This window comes from Palaemon carinicauda, chromosome 7 (genome assembly GCF_036898095.1).
Source record: "Palaemon carinicauda isolate YSFRI2023 chromosome 7, ASM3689809v2, whole genome shotgun sequence".
In the NCBI taxonomy this organism is placed as follows: domain Eukaryota; kingdom Metazoa; phylum Arthropoda; class Malacostraca; order Decapoda; family Palaemonidae; genus Palaemon; species Palaemon carinicauda.
This window is the reverse complement of record NC_090731.1, coordinates 96,594,893-96,620,831: the sequence shown is the minus strand read 5'-3', so window position 1 is coordinate 96,620,831 and position 25,939 is coordinate 96,594,893. Positions and strand designations below refer to the sequence as shown.

Sequence of the window (25,939 nt, the reverse complement as noted above, 5' to 3'; positions counted from 1 at the left end):
ATATGTATTATTAGGATTGTCATTTCCACCATGACACTATTAATATGTTGAGGACATATCTCATAATATGTTGCACCATTATAGGCATTTATACACTAACTTTTGAAATATGTTGAGTACATACCTCGCCATATGTAGTATTATGATACGCATTTACACCCTGAATATCTCAATGTGTTTAGGACATATCTCATCATATGTTGTACAATGGTAAACATTTACACATTGACTTTTTTAATGTGTTGAGGTCATATCTATACAAAGTGCAATTTCGATAGGCATTTACACCCTAACTCTATTACTATAGTCATTACATAAATCTCCATATGTTGCATAATGATATGCATGTACTGTGAATATCTTAATATGTTGAGGACTATTTTCACCATATGTTGCAGCCTAGTAAGCATTTACTTCCTAACTCTTTTAATGTGTTTAAAACATATTTCACCATATGTTGTATTATGATAAGCATTTACACTTTGACTCTTATCAGTGTGTTGATGACATATGTCACCATATATAGTATTATAACAGGGATTTCTGTCCTGAGACTTTTAATGTGTTGAGGACAAATATCATCATATGTTCCATCATGATAGGCAGTTACTTACAAACTCTTTTAATGTGTTGATGACATATCTCGCAATATGTTCCATCATGATAGTCCTTTACACCCTGACTCTATTAATGTTTTAATGACATATGTCGCCAAATGTTGTATTATGATAGGCATTTAAAAACTAAATCTTTTAATGTGTTAAGGATGTATATCCACCATATATAGCACCATGGTAGGCATTTAAATCAAAACTCTCTTAATGTGTTGATGACATCTCGCAATATGTTGAATCATGATAGGCATTAACATTCTGACTCTATTAACGTGTTGATGATATATATCGCCAAATGTATTGTGACATGCATTTACACTCTGAATCTTTAAATGTGTTAAGGAAATATCTCAACACATGTTGCACGATGGTGGTAAACATTTACACTCTGATTCTATTATTGTGTAAATGACATATCTCACCATATGTTGAACCAGGGAAGGCATTTACACGCTAACTTTTTTAACATGTTGATGGCATATTTCACAATATATTGCATTATAATAGGCATTTATACCCCGACTCATTTAATGTTTTGATGACATATCTCGCCGTATGTTGCACTATGATAGGCATTTACACCCTGACTCTTTTTATGTATTGATGACATATCACGTTATATATTGCATTATGACAGGCATTTACAGCTTCACTCTATCAATGTGTTGATGATATATCTCAACATATGTTCAATTACGATAGGCATTTACACCTCGAAACTTTTTATGTATTGAAGACATATCTCACCATTTTTTGCTATATGGTAGTCATTTACATATTGACTCTTTTAATGTTTTGATGATATATTTCACCATATTTTGCAATATGGTAGTCATTTACACCTTGACTCTTTCAAAATTTTCATGACATATATCATCATTTGCTGCACTAAGAGAGTCATCTACACCCCAAAACTTTTTATGTATCAATGACATATCTCACCATATGTTGCATTATGATAGGCATTTACACACTGACTCATTCAATGTGTTCTTGCCATATCTCACTATATGTTGCATTATGATAGGCATTTACACCGTAACTCTATTATTGTGTTGATAACATATCTCACCATATGCTGCATAATGAGAGACATTTACACCCTAACATAGAAACATTCACCGAAAAACTTTCAATGTGTTGAGGATATATCTCACCATATGTTACACTATGGTAGGCATTTACACCCTGACTCTTTTAAAGTTTTTGTGATATATCTCTCCATATGTTGTCTCATGATACACATTTAATCCTGACTTTTTTAATGTGTTGATGACGTATCTCACCATATGTTGCAATATGATAGGCATTTGTACCCTAACTATAATAATGTGTTGGTGACATGAATCATCATATGTTGCATTATGATTGGCAATTACACCCTGGCTCTTTTCATGTTTTAATGACATATCTCTCCATATCTTGCATTATGAAAAGCATGTGGCTCTTTTAATGTGTTGATGACATATCTTGCCATATGTTGCATTATGGTAGGAATTTAAGCCCTGATTGTAATATGTATATATCTTATCTTACCCTATGTTGCATTTGATAGGTATATACACCGTAGCTCTATTAATGTGTTGAAGACATATCTCACTATTTGTTGCACCATGGTAGGCATTTACACCATGACTCTATTAATGTGTTGATTACATATCTCCCCATATGTGCTATTATGATAGGGATTTACACCCTTGTATCTTTCAATATTTTGATGACATATCTCACCTTATGTTGCACCATTAAAGGGTATTTATATGCTGACCCTTTTAGTGTGTTGATGACATATCTCACCAAATGTTTTATTTTAATAGGCATTTACACCACGAGTCTTTTTATGTGCTGAGGACATATATCGCTATATGTTGCATTATGAGAGACAATTACACCCTGAATATTTTAATGTGTTGAAGACATATCTTACCATATGTTTCATTTTAATAGGCATTTACACCAGGAATCTTTCAAATGTGTTGATGACATATTTCGCCATATATTGCATTATGGTACGCATTTACACCCTGTCTTTTCTTAGGTATTGATAATATATTTCACGATATATTTCATATGATAGGCATTTAGAGCCTGAGTCTTTGAATGTGTTAATGACATATCTCATGACATGTTGCATTATGATAGGCATTTACACCCTGACTGTTTTAATGTGTTGATGACATATATCACCATAAGTTTCATTATGATAATCATTTCCTCCCTAACTTTTTTGAAGTGATGAGGACATGTATCACCATTTGATAATATATTTCACGATATATTTCATATGATAGGCATTTAGAGCCTGAGTCTTTGAATGTGTTAATGACATATCTCATGACATGTTGCATTATGTTAGGCATTTACACCCTGACTGTTTTAATGTGTTGATGACATATATCACCATAAGTTTCATTATGATAATCATTTCCTCCCTAACTTTTTTGAAGTGATGAGGACATGTATCACCATTTGTTCCATAATGATACATATTAACATCCGGACTCTATCAATGTGTTGATGACCTATCTTGCTATAGATTGCATATTGTTAGGCATTTAAACCCTGATTCTATTAATGTGTTGATGGCAAATATCGCCACATGTAGCATTATGTTAAGAATTTACATCCTGACTCTCTTAATGTGTTAATGACATATCTCACCATATGATGCATTATGGTTGACATTTACATTATGACTCTCTTAATATGTTGACGACATATCTTGCGATATGTTGTATTATGATAAGCATTTACACTCCAAATCTTTTGTGTTAAGGCCATATCTCACCATATCTTGCATCATGGTAGGCATTTGAACACTGACTCTTTTAATGTATTGATGACGTATCTTCCCAAATGTTGCATTATGATAGGCCTTTACACCTTAAATCTATTTATGTGTTGATGACATATTTCGCCTTATGTTGTATTATTATAGGTATTTACACCCCGACTTTTAATACATGGAGGACATATCTTGCAATATGTTTCATTATTATAGGTATTTACAGCCTGACTCTATTAATGTGTTGATGACCTACCTCACCACATGTTGCTTTAGGATATTCATTTAACCCAAAACTTTTTATGTATTGATAACATATCGCTATTTGTTGCATCATGATAGGCATTTACACCCTAACTCACTTAATGCGTTTTAGATATATCTATTCATACTGTTTGTTCCATCATGATAGATATTTACACCCAAACTTTATTGATTTGTTGATGACATATCTCCCCATATGTTGCATCATAATAGGCATTCAACCCTGACTCTTTTGATGTATTAATGACATATCTTACCATATGTAGCTTTGTGGTGGGAATTTGAGCCATAATTATATTAATGTGCAAAGGGCATATCTCATCATATGTAGCATTATGATAGGCATTTACAACCTAGCTATTTTAAGGAGGTGATGACATATCGCACCATATCTTGCCTTATAATAGGCATTTACACCATGCCTATTTTAATGTTTTGATGACATATCTTGCAATATGTTGCATTATGGTAGGCGCTTAAAATTGATTATATTAATGTGTTCATGGCATATATTACCATATGTTGCATTGTAATACGCATTTACACCATGGCTCTTTTAATGCGTTGATGACATATCCACCATATAAGGACACGCTGACCCTTTTGAAGTGTTGATGACATATCTCATTTACACCACGAGTCATTTAATGTGTTAAGGACAAATCTTGCCATTTGTTACATTATGTGAGAATTTATGTACAGACTCTTTTGATGTGTTGAAGATATATATCGTCATATGTTGCTTTATGATAGACATCTACACCCTGAATTTTTTAATTAATGTGTAGATGACATATATATCCATATGTTGCATTATTGTAGGCCTTTACACCCTGAATTTTTTAATGTATTGATAACATATCCCACCATATGTTGCATTATGATTGACATTTACACACCAATTTTTTCATGCGTTGAGGAAATATCTAACCCCATATTGCATATTGGTAGACATTTACACCCTGTATCTTTTAAGGTATTGAGGATATATCTCCCCATATGTTACACCATAGTAGGTTATAACATTATGACTCTTTCAATGTATTGAGGACATTTCTCACTATATGATGTATTATGATTGGCATTTGAACCATAAATCTTTCGGTGTGTTTAGGATATATCTCACCCCCATATTGCACCCTGAATATTTTCAAGTGTTTAGGACATATTTCACATTAGGTTGCATTATGATTAGTATTTGCAGACTGACTCTAATCATGCGTTGTTGGCATAACTCGCAATATGTTTCATTATGATATGTATTCAAATCATGAATCCTTTGATGCGTTGAGAAAATATCTCGCAATATGTAGTATTATAATAAGCATTTACACCCTGACACTATTAATGTGTTGATGACATATCTCGCCATATATTGTATTATGATAGGCATTTACACCCTGAATCTTTTCATGTATTGAGGACAGATATCACCAAATGTTGCACAGTGGTAGGCATTTACACCCAAATGCTTTTAATGTCTTGATGATATATGTCACCATATGTTGCATCATGATAAGCATTTACACCCTAACTCTATTAATATGTTGATGGCATCTCGTATTCTGTAATATTAGGATGGGCATTCACACCGTAAATCTTTTAATGTGTTAAGGAAATATCTAACCATATGCAGCACCATGATATACATTTGGATCCAAACTCTAATGTGCTAAGGACATATCTAGTCATATATTGCATTATGATACGCATATACACTCTTTCAATATAATGAAAATATATCTCACCATATGTTACATCGTGATAGGCATTTATATGCTGACCCTTTTAATTGTGTTGATGACATATCTTACCATATGTTGCACCAGGGTAGCCATTTACACTCTACCCTTTCAATGTGTTGATGACATATCTCACCATATGTTGCACCAGGGTAGGCATTTACACTCTGATCCTTTCAATGTGTTGATGACATATCTCACCATATGCTGTATCATGATAAGCATTTATACCCTGACACTTTTTATGTGCTGAGGAAATATCTCATCACATGTTGCATTATATGGGCATTTACACACTGATTCTTTTAATGGGTTGAGGACATATATTGCCTATGTTGCATTATTATAGACATTTACGGATTGAATATTTCAATGTGTTAATGACATATGTCGCCATATATTGCATTATGGTCGGCATTTACAGATTGAATCTCCTAAAGTGTTGATGGCATATCTTGTTATACATTACATTATAGAAGGCCTTTAAAGACTGAATCATTTAATGTGTTAATGACATATCTTGCCATATGCTACATTATGATAGACATTCATACCTTGACTCTTTTAATATGTTGAAGACATATCTCGCCATACGCTGCATAATGATAGGTATTTACTGATTGAATCTTTTAATATGTTGAAGACATATCTCGCCATACGCTGCATAATGATAGGTATTTACTGATTGAATCTTTTAATGTGTTGAGGACATTCATCACCATATGTTGCATTATTATAGGCATTTACTCAGTGACTTTTAATGTGTTGATGACATATATCACCATATGTTATATTTTCATACGCATTTTAATGTATTGGAGACTTATCTCGTCATATGATGCATTATGATAAAGCTTTATGCCTTAACTCTTTTAATGTGTTCATGTTATATCTCGCCATATGCTGCATTATGATCGCCATTTACACCCTAGGTCTTTTAACGTGTTGATGATATATTTCGCTATATATTGCATTATGCTAAGGATTTGAACACTCCTTCTATTAATGTTTTGGTGACTTATATCACCATATATTTCATTGTGGTAGGTACTTACACCCTGACTCTTTTAACGTGCTGATGATATATTTCACCATATAATGCATTATGCTAGGCATTTAAACAATCGTTCTAATAATGTGTTGATTACATGTGTCACCATTTGTTACATTATTGTTCACATTTAAACTTTAACTCTTTTAATGTGTAAAGGACATATCTCACCGTGTGTTGCATTATGGTAAGCATTTACACTCTAACTCTTTTAATGTGCTGAGGACATATCTCGCCATATATTGCATTATGGTAGGCATTTAAACCAGGATTCTATTAATGTGTTAATGACGTGTGACCATATGTTGCATTATTGTAGGCATTTATACCATGACTCTCTTAATGTGTTAATGACATATATCACCATACGTTACATTATGGTAGGCATTTACACCCTGACTCTCTTAATGTGTTCCGGACATATCTCACCATAAGTTGCATTATTTTAGGCATTTACAGTCTGACTCTTTTAATGTGCTGAGGACATATCTCGCTAAATGATGCATTATGATAGGCACTTACACCCCGGTACTTTTAATATGTTGATGATATATCTCGCCATATGCTGCATTATGATAGGCCTTTAGATCCCGCCTCTTTTAATATGTTGATAACATATCTCGAAATATGCTACATTTTGATAGGCCTTTACATCGTGGCTCTTTTAATGTGTTGACAACATATCTCACCATATGTTGCATTATGGTAGGAATCAACACTAACTCATCTAATATGTTGAGTATATATTTCCTTTTATGTTGCATTATGATAGGCATTAACACACTGACTAATAATGTGTTGAGGATATATTTCATAATGAGATGTATTATGCAAGGCATTCAGGCCCCGACTCCTTCAATGTGTTGATGACATATCTCACATTATTTTACATGAAGATAGTCATTTACACCCCAACTCTTTTTATGTATTGATAACATATTACACTTCATGTTGCATTATGGTAGCCATTTACACCCCTTGTCTTTTTATATATTGATGACATATCTCACCATATGTTGCATTATCATAGGTATTTACTCCCTAAATCTTTCAAAGTTTTGATGTCATATCACCATATGTAGCATTATAATAGGCATTTACACACCGACTCTTTTAATATGATGATTATATATCTATCCATGTGTTGCATTATGATGGACATTTACACCCTACTCTATTGAAGTGTTGATGCCATATCTCACAATATGTTGTATTATGGAGGCAATTTACACCCTAATTCCACTAATTTGTTGATGACATATCTCCCCATACGTTGCATGAAGATAGGCATTTAATCCGGACTCTCTTAATGAGTTGATGAAATATTTCACCATAAGTTACATTATGATAAGCATATAAAACCAACTATAACAATGTGTTGATGACATATATCATCATATATTGCATTATGATAGGCATTTGCATAATCGCTTTTCTTATGTGTTGATGACATATATCACCATAAGTAGCATTATGATAGGCATTTAGGCCCTCATTCTATTAATATGTTGATAACATATCCCGCCATATGTTTCCTTATAGTAGGCATTTATCATCTGTACATTAAAGGAGTCAGTGTAAATGCCTACCATGGTGCAACATATGGTGAGGTATGTCCTCAAAACATTAATAAAGTTAGGGTGTACATCCTAACTTTATTAATGTTTTGAGGACATACCTCACCATATGTTGCACCATGGTAGGCATTTACACTGACTCCTTTAATGTACAGATGATATATATCCTCATATTTTGTATTACGATAGGCATTTACACCCTTACACTATTAATGTGCTGATTATATATCTCACCATATGATGTATTATGATAGGCTTTTACAACCTGAATATTTTAATGTGTTAATGCCATATTTCGCCATATATCACACCTTGGCAGGCATCTACACGCTGACCCTTTGAATGTGTTGATGACATTTCCCACCATACTTTGTATTTTGGCAGTCATTTACACCCTGGGTCTTTTAATGAGTTGAGGACATATCTCGCCATATGTTGCATTTGTGGGCATTTACATCCTGCCTCTTTTTATGTGTTGAGGACATATCTCGCCATATGTTGCATTATGGTAGGCATTTACACCATGAAACTTTTAATGTGTAGATGACATATCCCACCAAATCTTCCATTATGCTAGGCATTAACACCCTGACTCTTTTTATGTATTGAGGATGCAATTCAAAATATGTTCCATTATTTTAAGCATTGACAGCCTGAGCCTTCCAATGTGTTGCCATATATTGCATTATGGTGTGCGTTTATACCCTGACTAGTTTAATATATTGATGACATATCACGCTATTTTTTGCATTATTATAGGCATTTATACCCTCACTGTTTTAATGTGTTGATGACATATGTCAACATATGATAAAATATGATGGTCAATTACATCCCGACCCTTATAATGTATTGAGGACATGCCTCGTCATATAATGAATTATAATAGACATTTTAATGTGTTGATGACCTATTTCACCAATGTTTCACTATGGTAAGGTTTTATACCCTGATTCTATTGATGTGTTGATAAAATTTCTTTCCACCCTTATTCTAATAATGTTTTGATGACATATCTCACTATATGTTGCATTATGATAGGCATTTATACCATAATTATATTCAGGTGTTGATGCCATATTTTCCCATATGTTGTATCATAATAGCAATTTACACTCTGGCACACTTTGAATGTGTTAATAACACATCTGCCTATATATTGCATTATAATAGGCATTTACACCCTGGCTTTTTTAATGTGTTGATGACTTATCTCGCCTTATGTTTCATTATGATAGGGATTTAAACCCTGACTCTTTTAATGTGTTTATGGCATATCTCGGCATATGTTGCATTATGGTACGATCTCTAACTATGATTCTATTGATGTGTTGATGACATATTTCCCCATATGTTACATTAAGATAGGCATTTACACCCTGGCACTTTTAATGTGCTGATGACATATATCACCATATGTTCCATTATTGTAGGCATTTACCCCTTGACTCTCTGAAGCTATTGAAGACATATCTCACCATATGTTGCATTATGGGAGTCATGCTGAGATTTTTAATATTTGTGGGCATATCCTACCATATGTTGCATTATGATAGGCCTTCATACGCTATCTCTATTAATGTGTTGATGACATATTATCTCCACAAATATTGCATTATGATAGGCATTTATATCCTGACTCTATTAATGTGTTGATGACATATATCCCCATATGTTGCATTATGGTAGGCATTTACCTCCTGACTCTCTCAATGTATTGATGACATATCTCACCATATGTTGCATTATGGCAGGCATTAAAACCATGACTCTTTTAAAGTGTTGCGGATATACCCTACTATATGTTGCATTATGGTAGGCATTTACATTCTAGCTCTTTTAATGTGATGATGACCTACCTCGCCATACACTGTATCATGCTAGGCATTTACACCTCAGGCCTTTTATTGTTTTGAGGACATACCTCACCATATATTGCATTGCGATAGGCATTTACACCCTAGCTCTTTTAATGTATTAATATCATATCTTGCCATATGTTGCATTATGGTAGGTATTTAAACCTTGAATCTATTATTGTGTTAATGACATATCACTCCTTAGGTTTCTTCATGATAAGCATTTATATTATGATAAGCATTTAAAACCCGAGTAATTTAATATCTTGCTAACATATCTCACCGTATGTTGCATTATTATAGGCATTTACACCCTGACTCTTTTCATGTATTGATGACATATCTCGCCATATGTTGCTTTCTAGCATTTACACCCTGACTCTATCATTATGTTGAAGACATACCTCGGTATAGGTTGCGTTGTGATAGGCATTTAATATATTGATGACCTATCATTCCAAATGTTGCATTATGATTGGCATTTACAAAATGACCCTTTTAATTTTTTGATGACATATCTCACCATATGTTGGATTATGATAGGCATTTACATACTGACTCTTTTAACGTATTGATGACATATCTCGCCATAGGTTGCATTATGTTAGGCATTAACATACCAACTCTTTCATTGTGTTGATGACATACCTCGCTATAATTTGGCTTATGTTAGGCATTTATAGTACATACTGACTCTTATAATGTGTTGATGATATTTCTCGCCATATGCTGCATCATGATAGTCATTTTCACCCTATCTCTATTAATGTGTTGATGACATATCTCTCCATAGGTTGCATCATGACAGGCATTTACATCCTGACTCTTTTGATGTGTTAATGACATATCTCACTATATATTGCATTATGATAGTCTTTTACACCTTAACCCCATTAATATGTTGATGAATATCTCACTATATGCCGTATCATGATAGGCATTTACAAGATAACTCTTTCAATGTGTTGATGACATAGCTCACCATATGTTGCATCATGATGGGCATTTTCACACTTACTCTTTTAATGTGTTGATAACATATCTCGCCATATCTTGCATCATCATAGGCATATATACCCTGATTATTTCAAAGTGTTGATGACATATCTCACCATAGGTTGCATTATGTTAGGCATTTACATACTGACTATTTTAATGTGTCAATGATATATCTCGCCATATATTGCCTTATGCTAGGCATTTACATACTGACTATATTAATGTGTTGATGACATATTTTGCCGTATGTTACATCATGATAGGCATTTGCACCCTATCTCTATTATGTGTTGATGACATATCTCCCCTATGTCCCATCATGATAGGCATCTATATCCTGCGTTGATGACTTATTTTGCCGTATGTTGCATTATTATAGTCTTTTCCACCCTAACTCCATTAATTTGTTGATGACACATCTCACCATATGTTGCATCATGATAGGCATTTTTACCCTTACCCTTTTAATGTGTTGATGACATATCTTGCCATATGTTTCAACATCATAGGCATTTACACCCTGATTCTTCTAATGTGGTGATGAGATTATTATTATTATTATTATTATTATTATTAAATGATAAGCTACAGCCCTAGTTGGAAAATCAGGATGCTATAAGCCCTGGGGCCCCAACAGGGAAAATAGCCCAGTGAAGAAAGGAAACAAGGAAAAATAAAATATTTTAAGAACAGTAAAAACATTGAAATAAATAATTCCTAAATAAACTATAAAAACTTTAACAAAACAAGAGGAAGAGAAACTAGATAGAACAGTGTTCCCGAGTGTACCCTCAAGCAGGAGAACTCTAACCCAAGACAGTGGAAGGCCATGGTACAGAGGCTATGGCACTACCCAAGACTAGAGAACAATGGTTTGATTTTGGAGTGGCCTTCTCCTAGAAGAGCTGCTTACCGTAGCTAAAGAGCCTCTTCTACTCTTACCAATTCTAGCCACTGAACAATTACAGTGCAGTAGTTAACCCCTTGGGAGAAGAAGAATTGTTTGGAAATCTCGCTGTTGTCAGGTGTATAAGGACAGAGGGGAATCTGTAAAGAATAGGCCAGACTATTCGGTATCTGTTTAGGCAAAGGGAAAGAACCGTAACCAGAGAAAAAGATCCAATGTAGTACTGTCTGGTCAGTCAAAGGACCCCATAACTCTATAGCGGTAGTATCTCAACGGGCGGCTGGTGCCCTAGCCAACCCACTACCTAAGAATATATCTATATATATCTATCTATCTATATATATATATATATATATATATATATGTGTGTGTGTGTGTTTGTGTGTATATATATATATATATATATATATATATATATATATATATATATATATATAATCCTTTACACCATACCTCCATTAATGCTTAGATGACATATATCACTATATGTTGCATCATGATAGGTATATATAAGCTGATTTAATGTGTTGATGACATATCTCACCATATGTTCCATCATGATAGGCATTTACACCTTTACTCTCTTAATGTGTTGATGACATATTCCACCATATGTTGCACCATGATAGGCATTTACACCTTGACTCTATTAATGTGTTGATGGCATTGGCATATCTCACCATATATTACATCATGATTGGCATCCACACCTTGACTCTTTTAATGTGTTGATGACATATTTCACCATATGTTGCATTATGATAAGTGATAGGCACTTACACCCTCTTTTAATGTGTTGAGGACATATCTCGCCATATGATGTATAATGATAGGCAGTTATACCTTGACTCTATTAACATGTTGATGACATATCTCTCCATATATTGCATTGTGATAGGCATTTACTCCATAACTCCACTGATGTGTTTATAGCATATCTCACCGCATGTAGCATTATAATAGGCATTTACACTCTGACTCTTCGAATGTGCTGATGCTATTTTTCGCCATATATTGCATTATACTATGCATTTGAACACTCATTCTGTGTTGATTATATATCTCACGATTCTAAGTTTTTTTTCCACACAAACTCTATATAATCAGCATAAGCTTTCAATGAATAATGAAGTTTCTTTTCTCATATTCTATTCAACAAAATTCCAAGATTTAACTTTCTCAAGTTTTCATTCTTTATTTCTTTAGATAAAACAATATAAACAAATGTCCCAATGCGTGTTACACTTCTACTCCTCACTGTGAGATGGAGGAGAACCCATCTGTTTGTACTGCCATTTAGGATTCACGGACATATGAAGTGTCTCAGATGATTTCACTCGTTCTTCTCTATATTTATTATACCAACTTCATCAGCTCTCCAGTTCCTTTCTTGGCGCAGGTATAAAGTGTTAAATATTTGCTACATCTTACATCTGAATACTTTTCTTGCAGCGGCGTAGCCAGGGGTGTCTCAGAAAGGGGGGGGGGCAAGCATGGGGCAAGGTCATATTTAAAGGGTGCAGCCCTATGCGAGGCCCAAAGGGCCGAAGCCATGCGGCAGAGGGTCTGTAAGCCAGCAGTTCTGAGACTGTCAGATGCATTCTGAGCATCCAGAATAGTCATTTTGACCTTAGACATGAAAATCAGATGTACCAGTCAGAAGACTTAAGTTCAGCTTCATTACAGTTTCATGATTTTCTAGGGGCAGTGGGGATAATCATATGGTCAACCCCCCTCATCTTGTGTAGGAGGCACCCTCCCTGGACATAAGACTATGCAGTTTGAACTTTAATTCTTCTTTGGGGTACCTTGAGTTTCAGTTTCGAGAATAAGTTTGAATGCACTCAGCAATAACAGTAATAACACTATATTGAATTTAGTTGCAAAAGCACAGCTCATTTATTACTATGTTCCAGTAAGCCTACACATCTTACAAAGTAGTAGAAATACAATGCAACTGCACAGTTTTTGTCACTTTTTTTATACAGAAATGCAAGTCAGCTTCAGTGATAATTTTACTAAGTGAAGAAGTACAACGATGCATACTTAACGTATAGTGACATATTCATACTTTTCATAAGTCCAGTTACATAGTGAACATGACAAAAAACTTACTTATTCTTGCAATTTATGTCTTCTTACTGTATGTTCATAAAACTTTATGCCATGTCAATTAGATAAGAGCAATCTTTCTATTATCATGGTGGTTCGCAAAAAAATTTAACGAAGTCATCCAAGTCTAACTCATTTGATCTTTTCCTTTCAATGTGTGGGACACCAAGAAATTTGATAGTGGATTATAAGATTTGTTACCTAACACATTCGTATTCCTCCACTATTAATTTTGTCTTCCAAATGTCACTAGTAGTAACATATCCACATAATTTCCAATAGGATTTCAGTTTCAATTGTTTAATTTTCAGCAGCACTGTTTTACATGTATTTTTTCCCTATGACCATATCCAAATTTACTGTTTTAATTTAATTAGTAACAAATAAGTGTAAATTATTGTACGATTTCTGACTTCATCTAGTGTGTATTAGATAACGCATGTAGATATCAGTGTTGAGAGCTCTGTATAACTTACAGACTTTGATCGCATAATATAGATGTGCAATGATTTCAGTAAAGATATTAAAAGAAATGACATGAAAACTTTAAATTCTGAGAGGGGGGACAAGGAGACCCCTCTCAGGAGGGGCAAGATTTTCCCCCCCGGGGGGGGGATTGCCCCCCACCCCACCCCCCTTGGCTACGCCATTGTTTTCTTGTTCTTACCGCCATCATTCATAGAGTTTATACTACTAAAAATTCAATCAACATCTGACATCCAAGTTCTCTCAATTTCCATCAATTTACATCCAAGTTTTCACGTGTCATATCGATATCTAATGGCACTAGGAGATTCCAAGGGCCTTTATTGCATACCTTTGAATTAAACGGAAAGGTCATCTTACAGCTGTTTTTATGTTCAACTAGTAAACCCACAAAAAAGTTCAATAGCTTAACATAAACTAATGCATTGCATTGGTGACTCCTCGTCCACCTATTCGTTTGGATAGAAACGTTTCTTTAAGCATATTGATTTCGTTATCATTTGAGACACAGATTAGGTTTAAAGTGATCCTGCCACAAGCAGAATAAAATAAGGCTTATATCATTTTTTCATCTATTTGGTGGCTCATCGGACAACGTTCAGTTGACTATCTTATTTATTCATATCCCAACACCATAATGATGATTTCTTGCTTCTCTTTTAGCAAACAAGAGTATTGTGTGTTTGTTAATTGCTTAGGAAGTAGTATTGTGTGTTAGATAATTGCTTAAACAGAAGTGTTGTGTGTTTGGTAATTAATTAAGCAGGAGTATTGTGTTTTGTTAATTGCTTAAGCAGGAGTATTATGTGTTTGTTAATTGCTTACGCAGTAGTATTGTCTGTTTATTGATTGCTTAAGCAGAAGTATGTTGTGTTTGTCAATTGCTTAAACAGGTGCATTGTGTGCTGGCAATTGCTTGAGCAGGAGTATTATGTGTTTGTTGATTGCTTAGGATGTAGTATTGTGTGTTAGTTAATTGCTTAAACAGAAGTGTTGTGTTTTTGGTAATTAATTAAGCAGGAGTATTGTGTTTTGTTAATTGCTTAAGCAGGAGTATTATGTGTTTCTTAATTGCTTTAGCAGGAGTAATGTGAGTTTGTTAAATGCCTATGTAGTAGTATTGTGTGTTTGATAATAGCTTAAGGAGGAGTATTTTGTGTTTGTTAATTGCTTAAGCAGGAGTATCGTGTTTGTTAGTTGTTTAAGCAGGAGTATTTAGTGTCTGTTAATTGCTTAAGCAGGAGTATTATGTGCTTGTTAAAGGTTAAAGGTTAAAGGTGTCTGGTTCCAGTTCCAGTTCCATCAGAATAGATGCTCACCAGAACGTCAGCCGGGCAAGCCCAACCCCCTACTGTGGTGCCCTACCACAGCAGTAGCCTCCCCAGTAAACAGCTTAAACTCACGGCCCTGGGCGGGGATCGATCTCTTGCCACGCGAATGCGAGGCAAATACGTTACCACTGTACTAGCCAGGAGTCTTGTGTTTTTTAATTGTTTAGAAGGAGTACTGTGTGTTTATGTATGTCTTATGCAAGAGTATTGTGTGTTTATGTATGTCTTAAGCAAGAATATTGTGAGTGTTAATTAATTACGTTGGAGTATTTTGTGCTTTTTAATTCCTTAGGCAGGAGTGTTGTGAGTCTCTTAATTGCTCAAGCTTGAATATTGCGTGTTCATTAATTTTTTAAGCAGGAGTATTGTATGTTTGTTAATTGCTCAAGCAGGAGTAATTTGTGTTTGTTAATTGATTAAGCAGTAGTACTGTCTGTTTGTTGATTGCTTAAGCAGGAGTGTGTTGTGTTTGTTAATTGCTTAACCAGGCATACTGTGTGTTGGTAATTTCTTAAGGAGGAGTATTGTGTTTGTTAATTGCTTAGTCAAGAGTATTGTGGATTTGTTAATTGCTAAAACAGGAGTATTGTGTGTTTGTTAACTCCTTAAGCAGGAGTATTGTGTTTTGTTAACTGCTTAAGCAGGAAGTATTGTGTGTTTGTTAACTGCTTAAGCAGGAGTATTGTGTTTTGTTAACTGCTTAAGCAGGAAGTATTGTGTGTTTGTTAATTGCTTAAGCAGGAGTATTGTGGGTTGTCAATGGCTTAGGAGGGAGTACTGTGTGTTTGTTAGCTGCTTAAGCAGGAGTAATGTGTGTTTGTTAATTGCTTAAGAAGGATTAGTGTGAGTTTTTTAATTGCCTACGTAGGAGTATGTGTGTGTGTTAATTTCTTAGGCTGAAGTATGAGTACTGTGTGTTTGTTAGTTGCTTAAGCAGGAGTATTAAGCGTTTGTTAATAGCTTAAGCACGAGTATTATGTGTTTGTTAATTGCTTAGGCAGCCGTACTGTGTGTTTGTTAATTGCTTAAGCAGGAGTATTGTGTGTTTGGTTAAGCAGGAGTACTGTGTGTTTGGTTAAGCAGGAGTACTGTGTGTTTGGTTAAGCATGACTATTGCGTACTTGTTAATTACTTAACCAGGAGTATTGTGTGTTTAATTATTGCTTTCACATGAGTATTGTTTGCTTGTTAACTGCTTAGAAGGAGCACTGTGTGTTTATTAATTGCTTAAGCAGGAGTATTTTTCGTTTATTAGTTGCTAAAGCAAGAGTATTGTGTGTTTGTTAATTGCTTAGTCAGGATTATTGTGTATTAATTACTTAAGCAGGATTATTGTCTGTTTGTTAATTGCTGAAGCAGGAGTAATATGTGTTTGTTAATTGTTTAAGCAGGAGTAATGTGTGTTTATTAATTGTTTAAGCAGGAGTAATGTGTGTTTCGAAATTGCTTAGGCAGGAGTATTGTGTGTTTGTTAATTCTTTAAGGAGGAGTATTGTGTTTCTTAGTTGCTATAGCAAGGGTATTAAGTGTTTGTTAATTGTTTGAGCAGGAGTATTGTATGTTTGTTAACTGCCTAAGCAAGAGTATTATGATTTATCAATTGCTTACGTAGGAGTATTGTGTGTTTGTTAATTCCTTAGGCAGGCGTATTGTGTTTGTTTGTTAATTGCTTAAGCAGGGGTATTGTATGTTTATTAGTTTCTTGAGTAGGAGCATTGTGTGTTTTTTAATTGCTTAAACAGGAGCATTCGGTGCTTGTTAATTGCTTAGACAAGAGTATTGTGTATTTGTTAACTGCTTAAGCAGGAGTAGTGTATGTTTTTAATTGCTTAAGCAGAATTATTGTGTGTTTTTTAGTTGTTTAAGCAGGAGTATTGTGTGTTTGTTAATTGCTTAAGCAGGAGTATTGTGTGTGTGTTAATTGCTAGGCGGAAGTACTGTGTATTGGTAATCAATTAAGCAGGCGTATTGTGTTTCTTAATTGCTTAAGAAGGAGTATTGTAGTTTGGTATTTGCTTAAGCAGGAGTATTGTGTTTATGTTAATTGCTTAGGCAGGTGTATTGTATGTTTATTAGTTGTTTAAGCAGGATTATTGTTTGTTTGTTAATTGCTTAATCAGGAGTACTGTCTGTATGTTAATTCCTTAAGCAGGGTTATTATGTGTGTGTTAATTGCTTAAGCGGGAGTATTGTGGTTTTTTTTTTTTTTAAATGATTAAGCAGAAGCATTGTGTGTTTGTTGGTTGTTTAAGCAGTGGTATAGTGTGCTTTTCAATTGCTTAAGTTAAAATTTATGTATCCCAAGGATATTTTCATTTAGAATTTCCACACTTATATGAAATTCGTAAGATTTTTTCACAATAAAAGCAAACAAAACACCAACAAATAGAGATTTATTGAAGAAAATTATTAACTTGTCTCACATAGATGATAATGATTGAAATGAATGCTTACAAATCCAACCTCTTACCTTCAAACCTTTCCACGCCCCAGTTGCTTTACAAATGTCTTCGCCAACTTTCTTAGGCGAGAGTCCAAGAGGTCCGACTTTGGGAGCTAATGAAGATGTGGCACCAACTTCGCCTCCCACAGCTCTTAACTTGACTGAGAAAATGATACAGAAAATCATCATGAATACTGGAGGACCGTATTAGTTTCACAGGAACATTAATTTTTTCTTTAAGAAATGTTATCAATCTTCACAATAACCCTTTTCATATTTAGATAATATTGTATGGCAAAGAGTTGCGAGGAACAGACTAAAAAAATCTGTTACGTAGCTTTATTCTGACATTTAGTTATATATTCATAAACAAACCAGCATATTAGTGTTGGATTCGACTTTTGTTTATATCTATTAGTAATCTGTTCTGAGGTTTTATGATCACTGAATCTACACAATGTCTAAAACTTAAATTCTAAAGTAGCACTGGTATATTGTATGTGAAGCACCCAATATCAATTATGATAATTGTTTTTTTCTTTATATGAAAATAACCTGTTATAGCACCAAAATTGTTCTTTTGCAACAACATAAAGATAGAGAATTGTCTTCTGCGATTGAAGTGCAAGTGAAATACAATTACTGATTCGTGTTGTGCATTTCGTACAGTATATATGGTTCACCACTAAACTGATAACAGGAAAGAGAAGGTTAGCCTTTTCCTTGTAACTACAATAGAAAACAAGATACAGAAGAACTTGAGTATCATTTTGGACCATCATACAAACTTCCATTCATAAGCATATTCCTAATTCTAAATGGTGGAATATGACTCACATCCTCCAAAACAAACAAAATTAAAATACTAACCAGGTGTATAAATACTTGAAAGTTAAGCATGAATGATTTAACCTCACCAAATTTCAAATTATTAAAGCAAATTCAATAAAGTACAAACAACTAATATATTCCTTTCAACAAACCTACCATCATATTTGCAGACTTTTTTTTTCTTTCTAATATACACTAGTATAATGTTAATTACATACTTTTCTATTACCTCAGTTACTAAAGTAGGTATTTTGTCTTGATAAGTATACTTATTTAAATAGCTAAATTTAGCATCTTTGACCGGCCAGGACAGTCTTTCATAAAATTTTCTAGAAAACATGTCCCAACTGATTTCTTTACTACTGATAATAAAGAAAGACGAGTTTAGACAAGACCTCACAACAATAAACTTGTAGAATGGAAGTAAAGTTAAAATAGTCGTAATTGTTGAAATAAATAACTTGATTTTTAGCACAACCATTTATAGAAATAAAACTTTGAATGTAAGTTACCAAGATTATCGTTCCCTACATAGTTGACTTCTTTTGCACTAATAAGTAAGAGGAAATTTACCACTCTAGTAATGCTATCTTTTTTTTTTATCTTTTGTGTGGCTTGCTGAAATAATAAAAAATAAGGTATTTGACATTATTTATCAGGACATCAGTAAATGAAAATTTCTATCACATGTCGCTGTCACAATTAATATATGATATATAGAATATTTAAAACAATATTTGTAGGATTGAAATTAAATAATATAGCCTCACTCGTACACCATCTAGGTATACTAAGATGTTTAATCAGTAAGAAAACAATGTCCTAGGTTAATGGGGAGTATGTATGCTTATGAGTAATGCCCCTGTAGTCAGAGAATTTGCAAGGGTTTATTCATAATATCAAGTACAAGGTATTTGAATAGCTAATAAGAATAAACTTCTTAATCCATAAAGGAAATCAGATGTCTTAAGTTTTATAATCTTGGGGTTTAGCCAGGAGAGGTCATCTGTTCGCTTGCCCTTTGCATGCCCTTATCTGTATGCACACCTTTCGCGTGCCTATCAGCACGCTACCATGCTCACACCCAAATAATGTGCTCATACAGAAGCGCGCCCCATAGGTACACCAGCCCTCACATGTTTGCCAGTGCTACTATGTGCATATGCGCTCTTCTCTTTATGCACACTCCCCTGTGCATGAACCCTCCTGCTGGCACACGCCCACAAGTTTTCCTGTGGGTGTGCACAATCCCAAAAGTTCTTCTGTGCAAGAGCATGCTCATACAGAAGCACCTTCACCTGGTCACACAGGCACTCCTACGGGAGCACATGTTCATCTGCTTATTCTTGTGTAATCCTACATGAGTACCGCTCTCACTTGCTCTCATGTGTGAGCGCCCACGAATTCTCCCTTGAGCATGAGCCCTAGAGTGCCCACAAGTTCTCCCTTGCACACGAGCCCGAGAGCGCCCTCAACTGTTTGCGTATGTCCTCACATCTATGCTCACCCTCTTCTGAGAGCTCCCATTCGTCTTCTAGTGAGCCAAGAAACTTGATAGTTTTAAGTTCGCCAGCCAATTTTGCAAAGTGAGAGAATATATGATGAGAACATTCCTTCCCTGACGATACAAATCAGTATGTGGTGCAGGTGCTTACACACTGGCTATTTGTGTTCTCTCATAAAAACGACCACACACACTACTATTAGGAATAAGAGCCTCGCCCTTCTCTTCATGAAAAAAGGCATACTGAGAGTTGTCTCTTTGGGAATTCATTTGGTACTCTATTTTACAACAGTGGTCTGTCTTGCACCAGATACAGTGCCCCTATAAAAAGGTTGGATTAATGTAGATGCATGACTCCAAAGATCTTTAAATGAGTATGTGAGGCCATTATGTATCAAGAGAAGCGGAATGTACCAAGATTGCGACAAGCTCTGAGTGGTTCCTGATACAAATTCTCAAATCCCTGATTTTAGCTCTCGGTCTCGTAAGAGATCAAGTTCCCATTTTCTTAATCGGAAGGAAAGGCCCCTTGCCAATCTAAGTAAGTCAGACACCTAGAATGATCTTACATTGTATGCGAGGCGAGAGGTTACATATCGGAAATGCTTACTTTATTTCTTCATGAATACGTTCTGGTACAATGTTCAAGTGTTTACTGTGCTTTCTCAATGCTATGCAAATGGACACTTCACATATTTTCTTCAGTGACTTTTGAGTCACAGAACTGCTGGCATCTGCTTTGTTCCTGCTCTTCCATTCCACGATATCGTGGAAGGAGATTCAACGATTGTTACAATCGCCTTATGGGCTACCAGATCTTACCTTCCTGAGCGTCAGGTTTTCCTTGTACCCTGCCGCTTCATGTTTCGTCTTTATGGTAATTATCCAATTGTGTTTGCTCATGCTTGTTCTCCATGATAAGGAACCTTATGATCAATTACCACAATCAGGAACGTTACTATCATGTACTTCGACTGGGAATCTTACAATTGTTTACCTCAATCAGGAACCTTATAATCATTTACCTCAAATAGGAACCATACAATCGGTTACATCGATTATGAACTTTATGATTGGTTACCATCTGTTACCATGATAGGGATCCTTCCAATCAGTTACCACGATCGGGAACCACATGACCTGGAACAATAATTGGAACTTACATTCGTGACTTAAGCACTCATCCTCTTTGAGTCACCAGGGAACTAGTTCACGTGTTCCTTATTAGCACTCCTACCACTGAAGAGAAGGAAGAAAGAATCACCAAGGCACAGGCACAGGATGACTTAGGCCGAATCCTTTGCATGGATTTATAAGAGGAGCAGTGCTGTACCAAAACTCAACCTTAGGAAAGGTTTTTTGATACAATGAACAGGAGATTATGCTCCTTCTCATTGCTTAGCAAGTAATTTGCAGTCACTCTCATCTTAGCGAAATTTCATTATTCGCAGATACCTATCATCGACATAGATCCCACGCTCAGAGACATTTCCATGAATGACTGTTCTATACACATCAAAATCTTCCATCCTGGCTGTGCTTGAAGGATTTGAACAGATGACTACTCCAATCTGACTGCAGCATTCATACAAGCACGGAAATGTCACATCATGCGCATGTGCGACTGTTTGCAAGGATACTTTCCAACCAAGTTCTTTTGTATATTTTCTTCAAGAAGACAGTAATAGAGAAAGCTACATTTAGGATAGCTTAGTATGGCAATTCCAACTTCCTCTGAATAATAGGATTACTTACACTATAGAAACTAATACGTTCCATATTCCTAGACTTTTTGCAGGATACCTACCCAATCAATTGAACCAGCTGAGTCCACATTGATGAGAAGGACTTGATGGAGACTCATGCACGATGATACAATATCCCGACACCTGAGTACGCTGCTATGGAAGCATTTCAATAGCCAGCCTCAAAGCTACATCAATGTTCAATCGCCGGGAAATCACAATCACTTGCTACACTAAAATCTAGTGTTTGTCAAGCCCAAGGATGAGGAAGTATGCAGACTTGATCTAATCAATCGCCAAAAATAAAGCTTTTGATGCATAATTCAACTGATCCTTGGGCCATTTGAAACCAAGAGGAGAGAGAATATTACTGCCTCCCTCTCCAGAAGACAAGGGAGTCAAGAGAGTTTTTGCTTGGATTATTACCATAGTAATAATCCAATTGTGTTTACTCACTGTAAGACAGGGGGCCTCGCACTTGTCCTCGATGATCAGGAACTTTACAATCGTTTACCATAGCCCAATTCCCAGAAGGGGTAATAGTGGAAGAAGGTGTAAACAGGTCTCTTCCATCGCTAAGGTTCCAAACCATTTCAAGGGTAACTATTATGAGATCCCCATCGCACCATTAGCAGGCATTGAAAAATGCCCCTAGGATTTTCAGGCTCAATCTGCTCCTACAGGCTCTTCTTTCCCTTGGAAGGTTCGGACAGTGCTCCATCTTTCCCCCATAACCAGGCCTTCAACGTAGAGGGATTAAGGATGGTGAGGCAGAAAGGATCACAGAATTTAATGGCATCTCGCATCACCTATAGGCAGGAATAGAGACAACATGGGAGCGGCCAAGAAGGTTTCAGGACTCTTACAGTCAATTCTTAAAAATAAATTAGTCGACAGAGAACTGGAGACTGGTCATTAGTCTACATGCTTGGTTCTCCAGACACCATTCAGGATGGGCATAGCTAGCTGTATGGAGTCTGTCCTAAGAATGAAGACAGCTATGATTCTGTGTCTGAGAGACACATACCCTCAGATCCATACTCTGTCTCACTGTACCCAAGTGTTCATACAAGTTCTCACGCTAGTCTCTTTGGAGCACTTTCAATTGGTACCGTCTTGCTTGAGGGTACACTCAGGCACACTATTCTATGTTTCATTATTTCCTTTCCTCACTGGGCTATTTTTCCTGTTGGAAAACTTGGGCATATAACATCCAGATTTTTCAAATAGGGTTATAGCTTGGCAAGTAATACTAAAAATAATCGTCTGCAAATGGCTTTCGATGATTGCCCCATTCCTGTCCTCCTACAGGGGAACTAAATCAGCATTGAAAGAGACTTCCTTCCTCTTGTCTCAATCTGTGAATTAATATATATCAGAGGTTTGAATATAGGGGAATACCTTAGCACGATAGCTATTGGAGGCTCTCTGGTGAACAATCGTAGCAACAGAGTTAATGCAACTGTTCCTACACTGCCTTCTGGATCTACAAGGACGTCTTTCAAAACTTACTGCATTGACAAGAAGGCTAGTCCCCTCCCAAAAAATCACTCTAATAGTTTCTGAAGCTTTACTGATTAACAACCAGCATTCCCCTTCCTTTCAATTTGGGTAGGAAAAGGAGTACGAGACAATCTCTCCTGGCAACTGCATGACGTCCACAGACATAGCAGAGAAAGGAAGAGGTTCTTATCTGGGTTTCATTCTTTTTAAGGGATGAGATCTATGGAGGGATTGCCCTGTTTTCAATCTACCAGCAATGCCTAATACCTTGCAAGCTTTACAAAGAGTTTGATAAAGCACTTTGTAGCGGTGATAAAAGAAAACTCTTCCTTTCATCGCCAAAGTCACAAACCTTTCACGAGCAGGTGTACTCTAGGGAGAAGAAGATGCAATAGAACTCTGCAAGGTTCTTTCAGGCAAGAGCACTTTTGATCTATGGCCAGAGGCAAAATGTGCACATCCACAGATAATTTTTTTCTGTACCTTGGTACGTCAAAACTATAACATATAGCTATAACATTTTGCCGAAGATTGATTGAACTTTTCTAAGATGTAAGCAAAATATCTTTGCAATGCTAAAATGCATTTATAAAAGCGGAGAAAACGTTATTATAATTATGATAGATTACTTAATTTTTCTGGAAATATTGTAGTCCTCGCTGATCCGTCAGGCTGTAGCAAAAATGTTGATATAAAGTTGATTGGTAATTAGCAATGATTGATTGCAAAAGGATAGATTTTTACTGTGAGCAATAGTGTCATGTGTCAACCTACTTATGTTGACGTTGCATAGTGTAGCTAATCAAGAAATGAAGATAGAAATAAACTAGAAATTGAATTATAAAGCTGAATAAATTTCCTATACAAGAAATAACTAAAAAGGATGTATATTGTTGTAATATAATTGAGTAACTGAAGAGCAAAGACGGACAACAAATTCCAATTTTAAGTAAGTAAATTTACAATATTTTTTTTTTCAACAAAATGTTCATGTTTTTACATTTATTTTCTATACCATGAGAAAATACAAACTTAACAGTTGGCAATTGGTGGGTCTTTTCTTAGCATCGTCATTGAATTTCTAAGTAATAGATCGCAAAGACTTGTAGTTGATGGGCACCATAGTGAGTATAAAAATGTGATAGCTGATGTTCCTCAGGGTAGTGTTCTTGGCCCATTACCTTTCATACTATACACACTTGACCTGTGGTTTGGCCCAGAAAAGAAGCTCGTTGCATATGCAGATGATGTTACTCTCTTTACATCAATTCCATCTCCGGAATGTAGATCTGGGGTTGCTGAATCCCTTAATAGAGACCTTGCTAAAATTAGTGGATGGTGTAAATTATGAGGATTGAAGTTGAATTCTAACAAAACTCAAAGTATAATTGTAAGTAGGTGGAGGATAGTGGCTCCTCAACATCCGGATCTCAGCATTGATAAAATTTCTTTACCTTTGTATGACTTTTAAAATTTTAGGTGTGTCTCTCGATAACAAATTCACTTTTGAGGTAACACATTAGGTCTGTGTTTCTGCAATTGCACAAGAAAACTGGCTTATTGAGAAAGCCTTTTAAGATTTATGGTGGTCAATCTATGCTGAAGAAATGTTTTAAACCTTTCATTCTATCTTGTTTCGAGTATTGTTTTCCTGTCTGGTCTTCTGCTGCTGATTCTCATTTTAATTTGTTGAACAGGAACTTGCGGTGTATTAAATTTCTAATGCCTGATCTCGATATTAATCTCTGGCACCATGGTTTAATTGGTTTGTTATGCATGTTGCATAATATTTCTCATAATTCAGACCATCTTTTACATTCAGATATTCCAGAACAGTTCCACCATGGCCACCGTGAGAGAAGGACTTTTCACGTGGACATTTATGTCACTGATACATTTTACCGGTAGACTGAAAGAAAGCCTACCAGAGACTAGTACACCTAAGCCAGTTACCGAGAGAGGTCTCGCTGCTGGTAGACGAATTTTTTATCTTAAAATTATACAAAATAGATATAAATAGTGATGAATTTTGAGTAACTATTGGAGAATATACTGAAAAACTTTTATTGAATTTGAAAAGATTCGACGGAAAAAAAGTGTTTTCCCACTCTCCTTTCCACCCGAAATATAATGTTCAAGTGTTGTGAAAATAAATGTCAGGAAAATTGTATAAATGGGACAAAATT

General features: G+C 35.3%; 2 protein-coding genes across 2 annotated transcripts in view; one reads left to right on the top strand and one right to left on the bottom strand.

Annotated features, from left to right (window-relative positions):
* LOC137643973 (large ribosomal subunit protein uL11-like) overlaps positions 1 to 25,939 on the bottom strand; it is a 265,311-nt gene that overhangs the window by 170,751 nt on the left and 68,621 nt on the right. The window contains exon 3 of the mRNA XM_068376805.1: positions 18,198 to 18,331. Within this exon, the coding sequence (XP_068232906.1) occupies positions 18,198 to 18,331 (134 nt within the window). The remainder of the gene's footprint in view (positions 1 to 18,197; positions 18,332 to 25,939) is intronic.
* The window catches only part of LOC137643972 (uncharacterized), a 111,844-nt gene that overhangs the window by 36,317 nt on the left and 49,588 nt on the right, over positions 1 to 25,939 (top strand). The gene's annotated exons all lie outside the window — the stretch shown is intronic.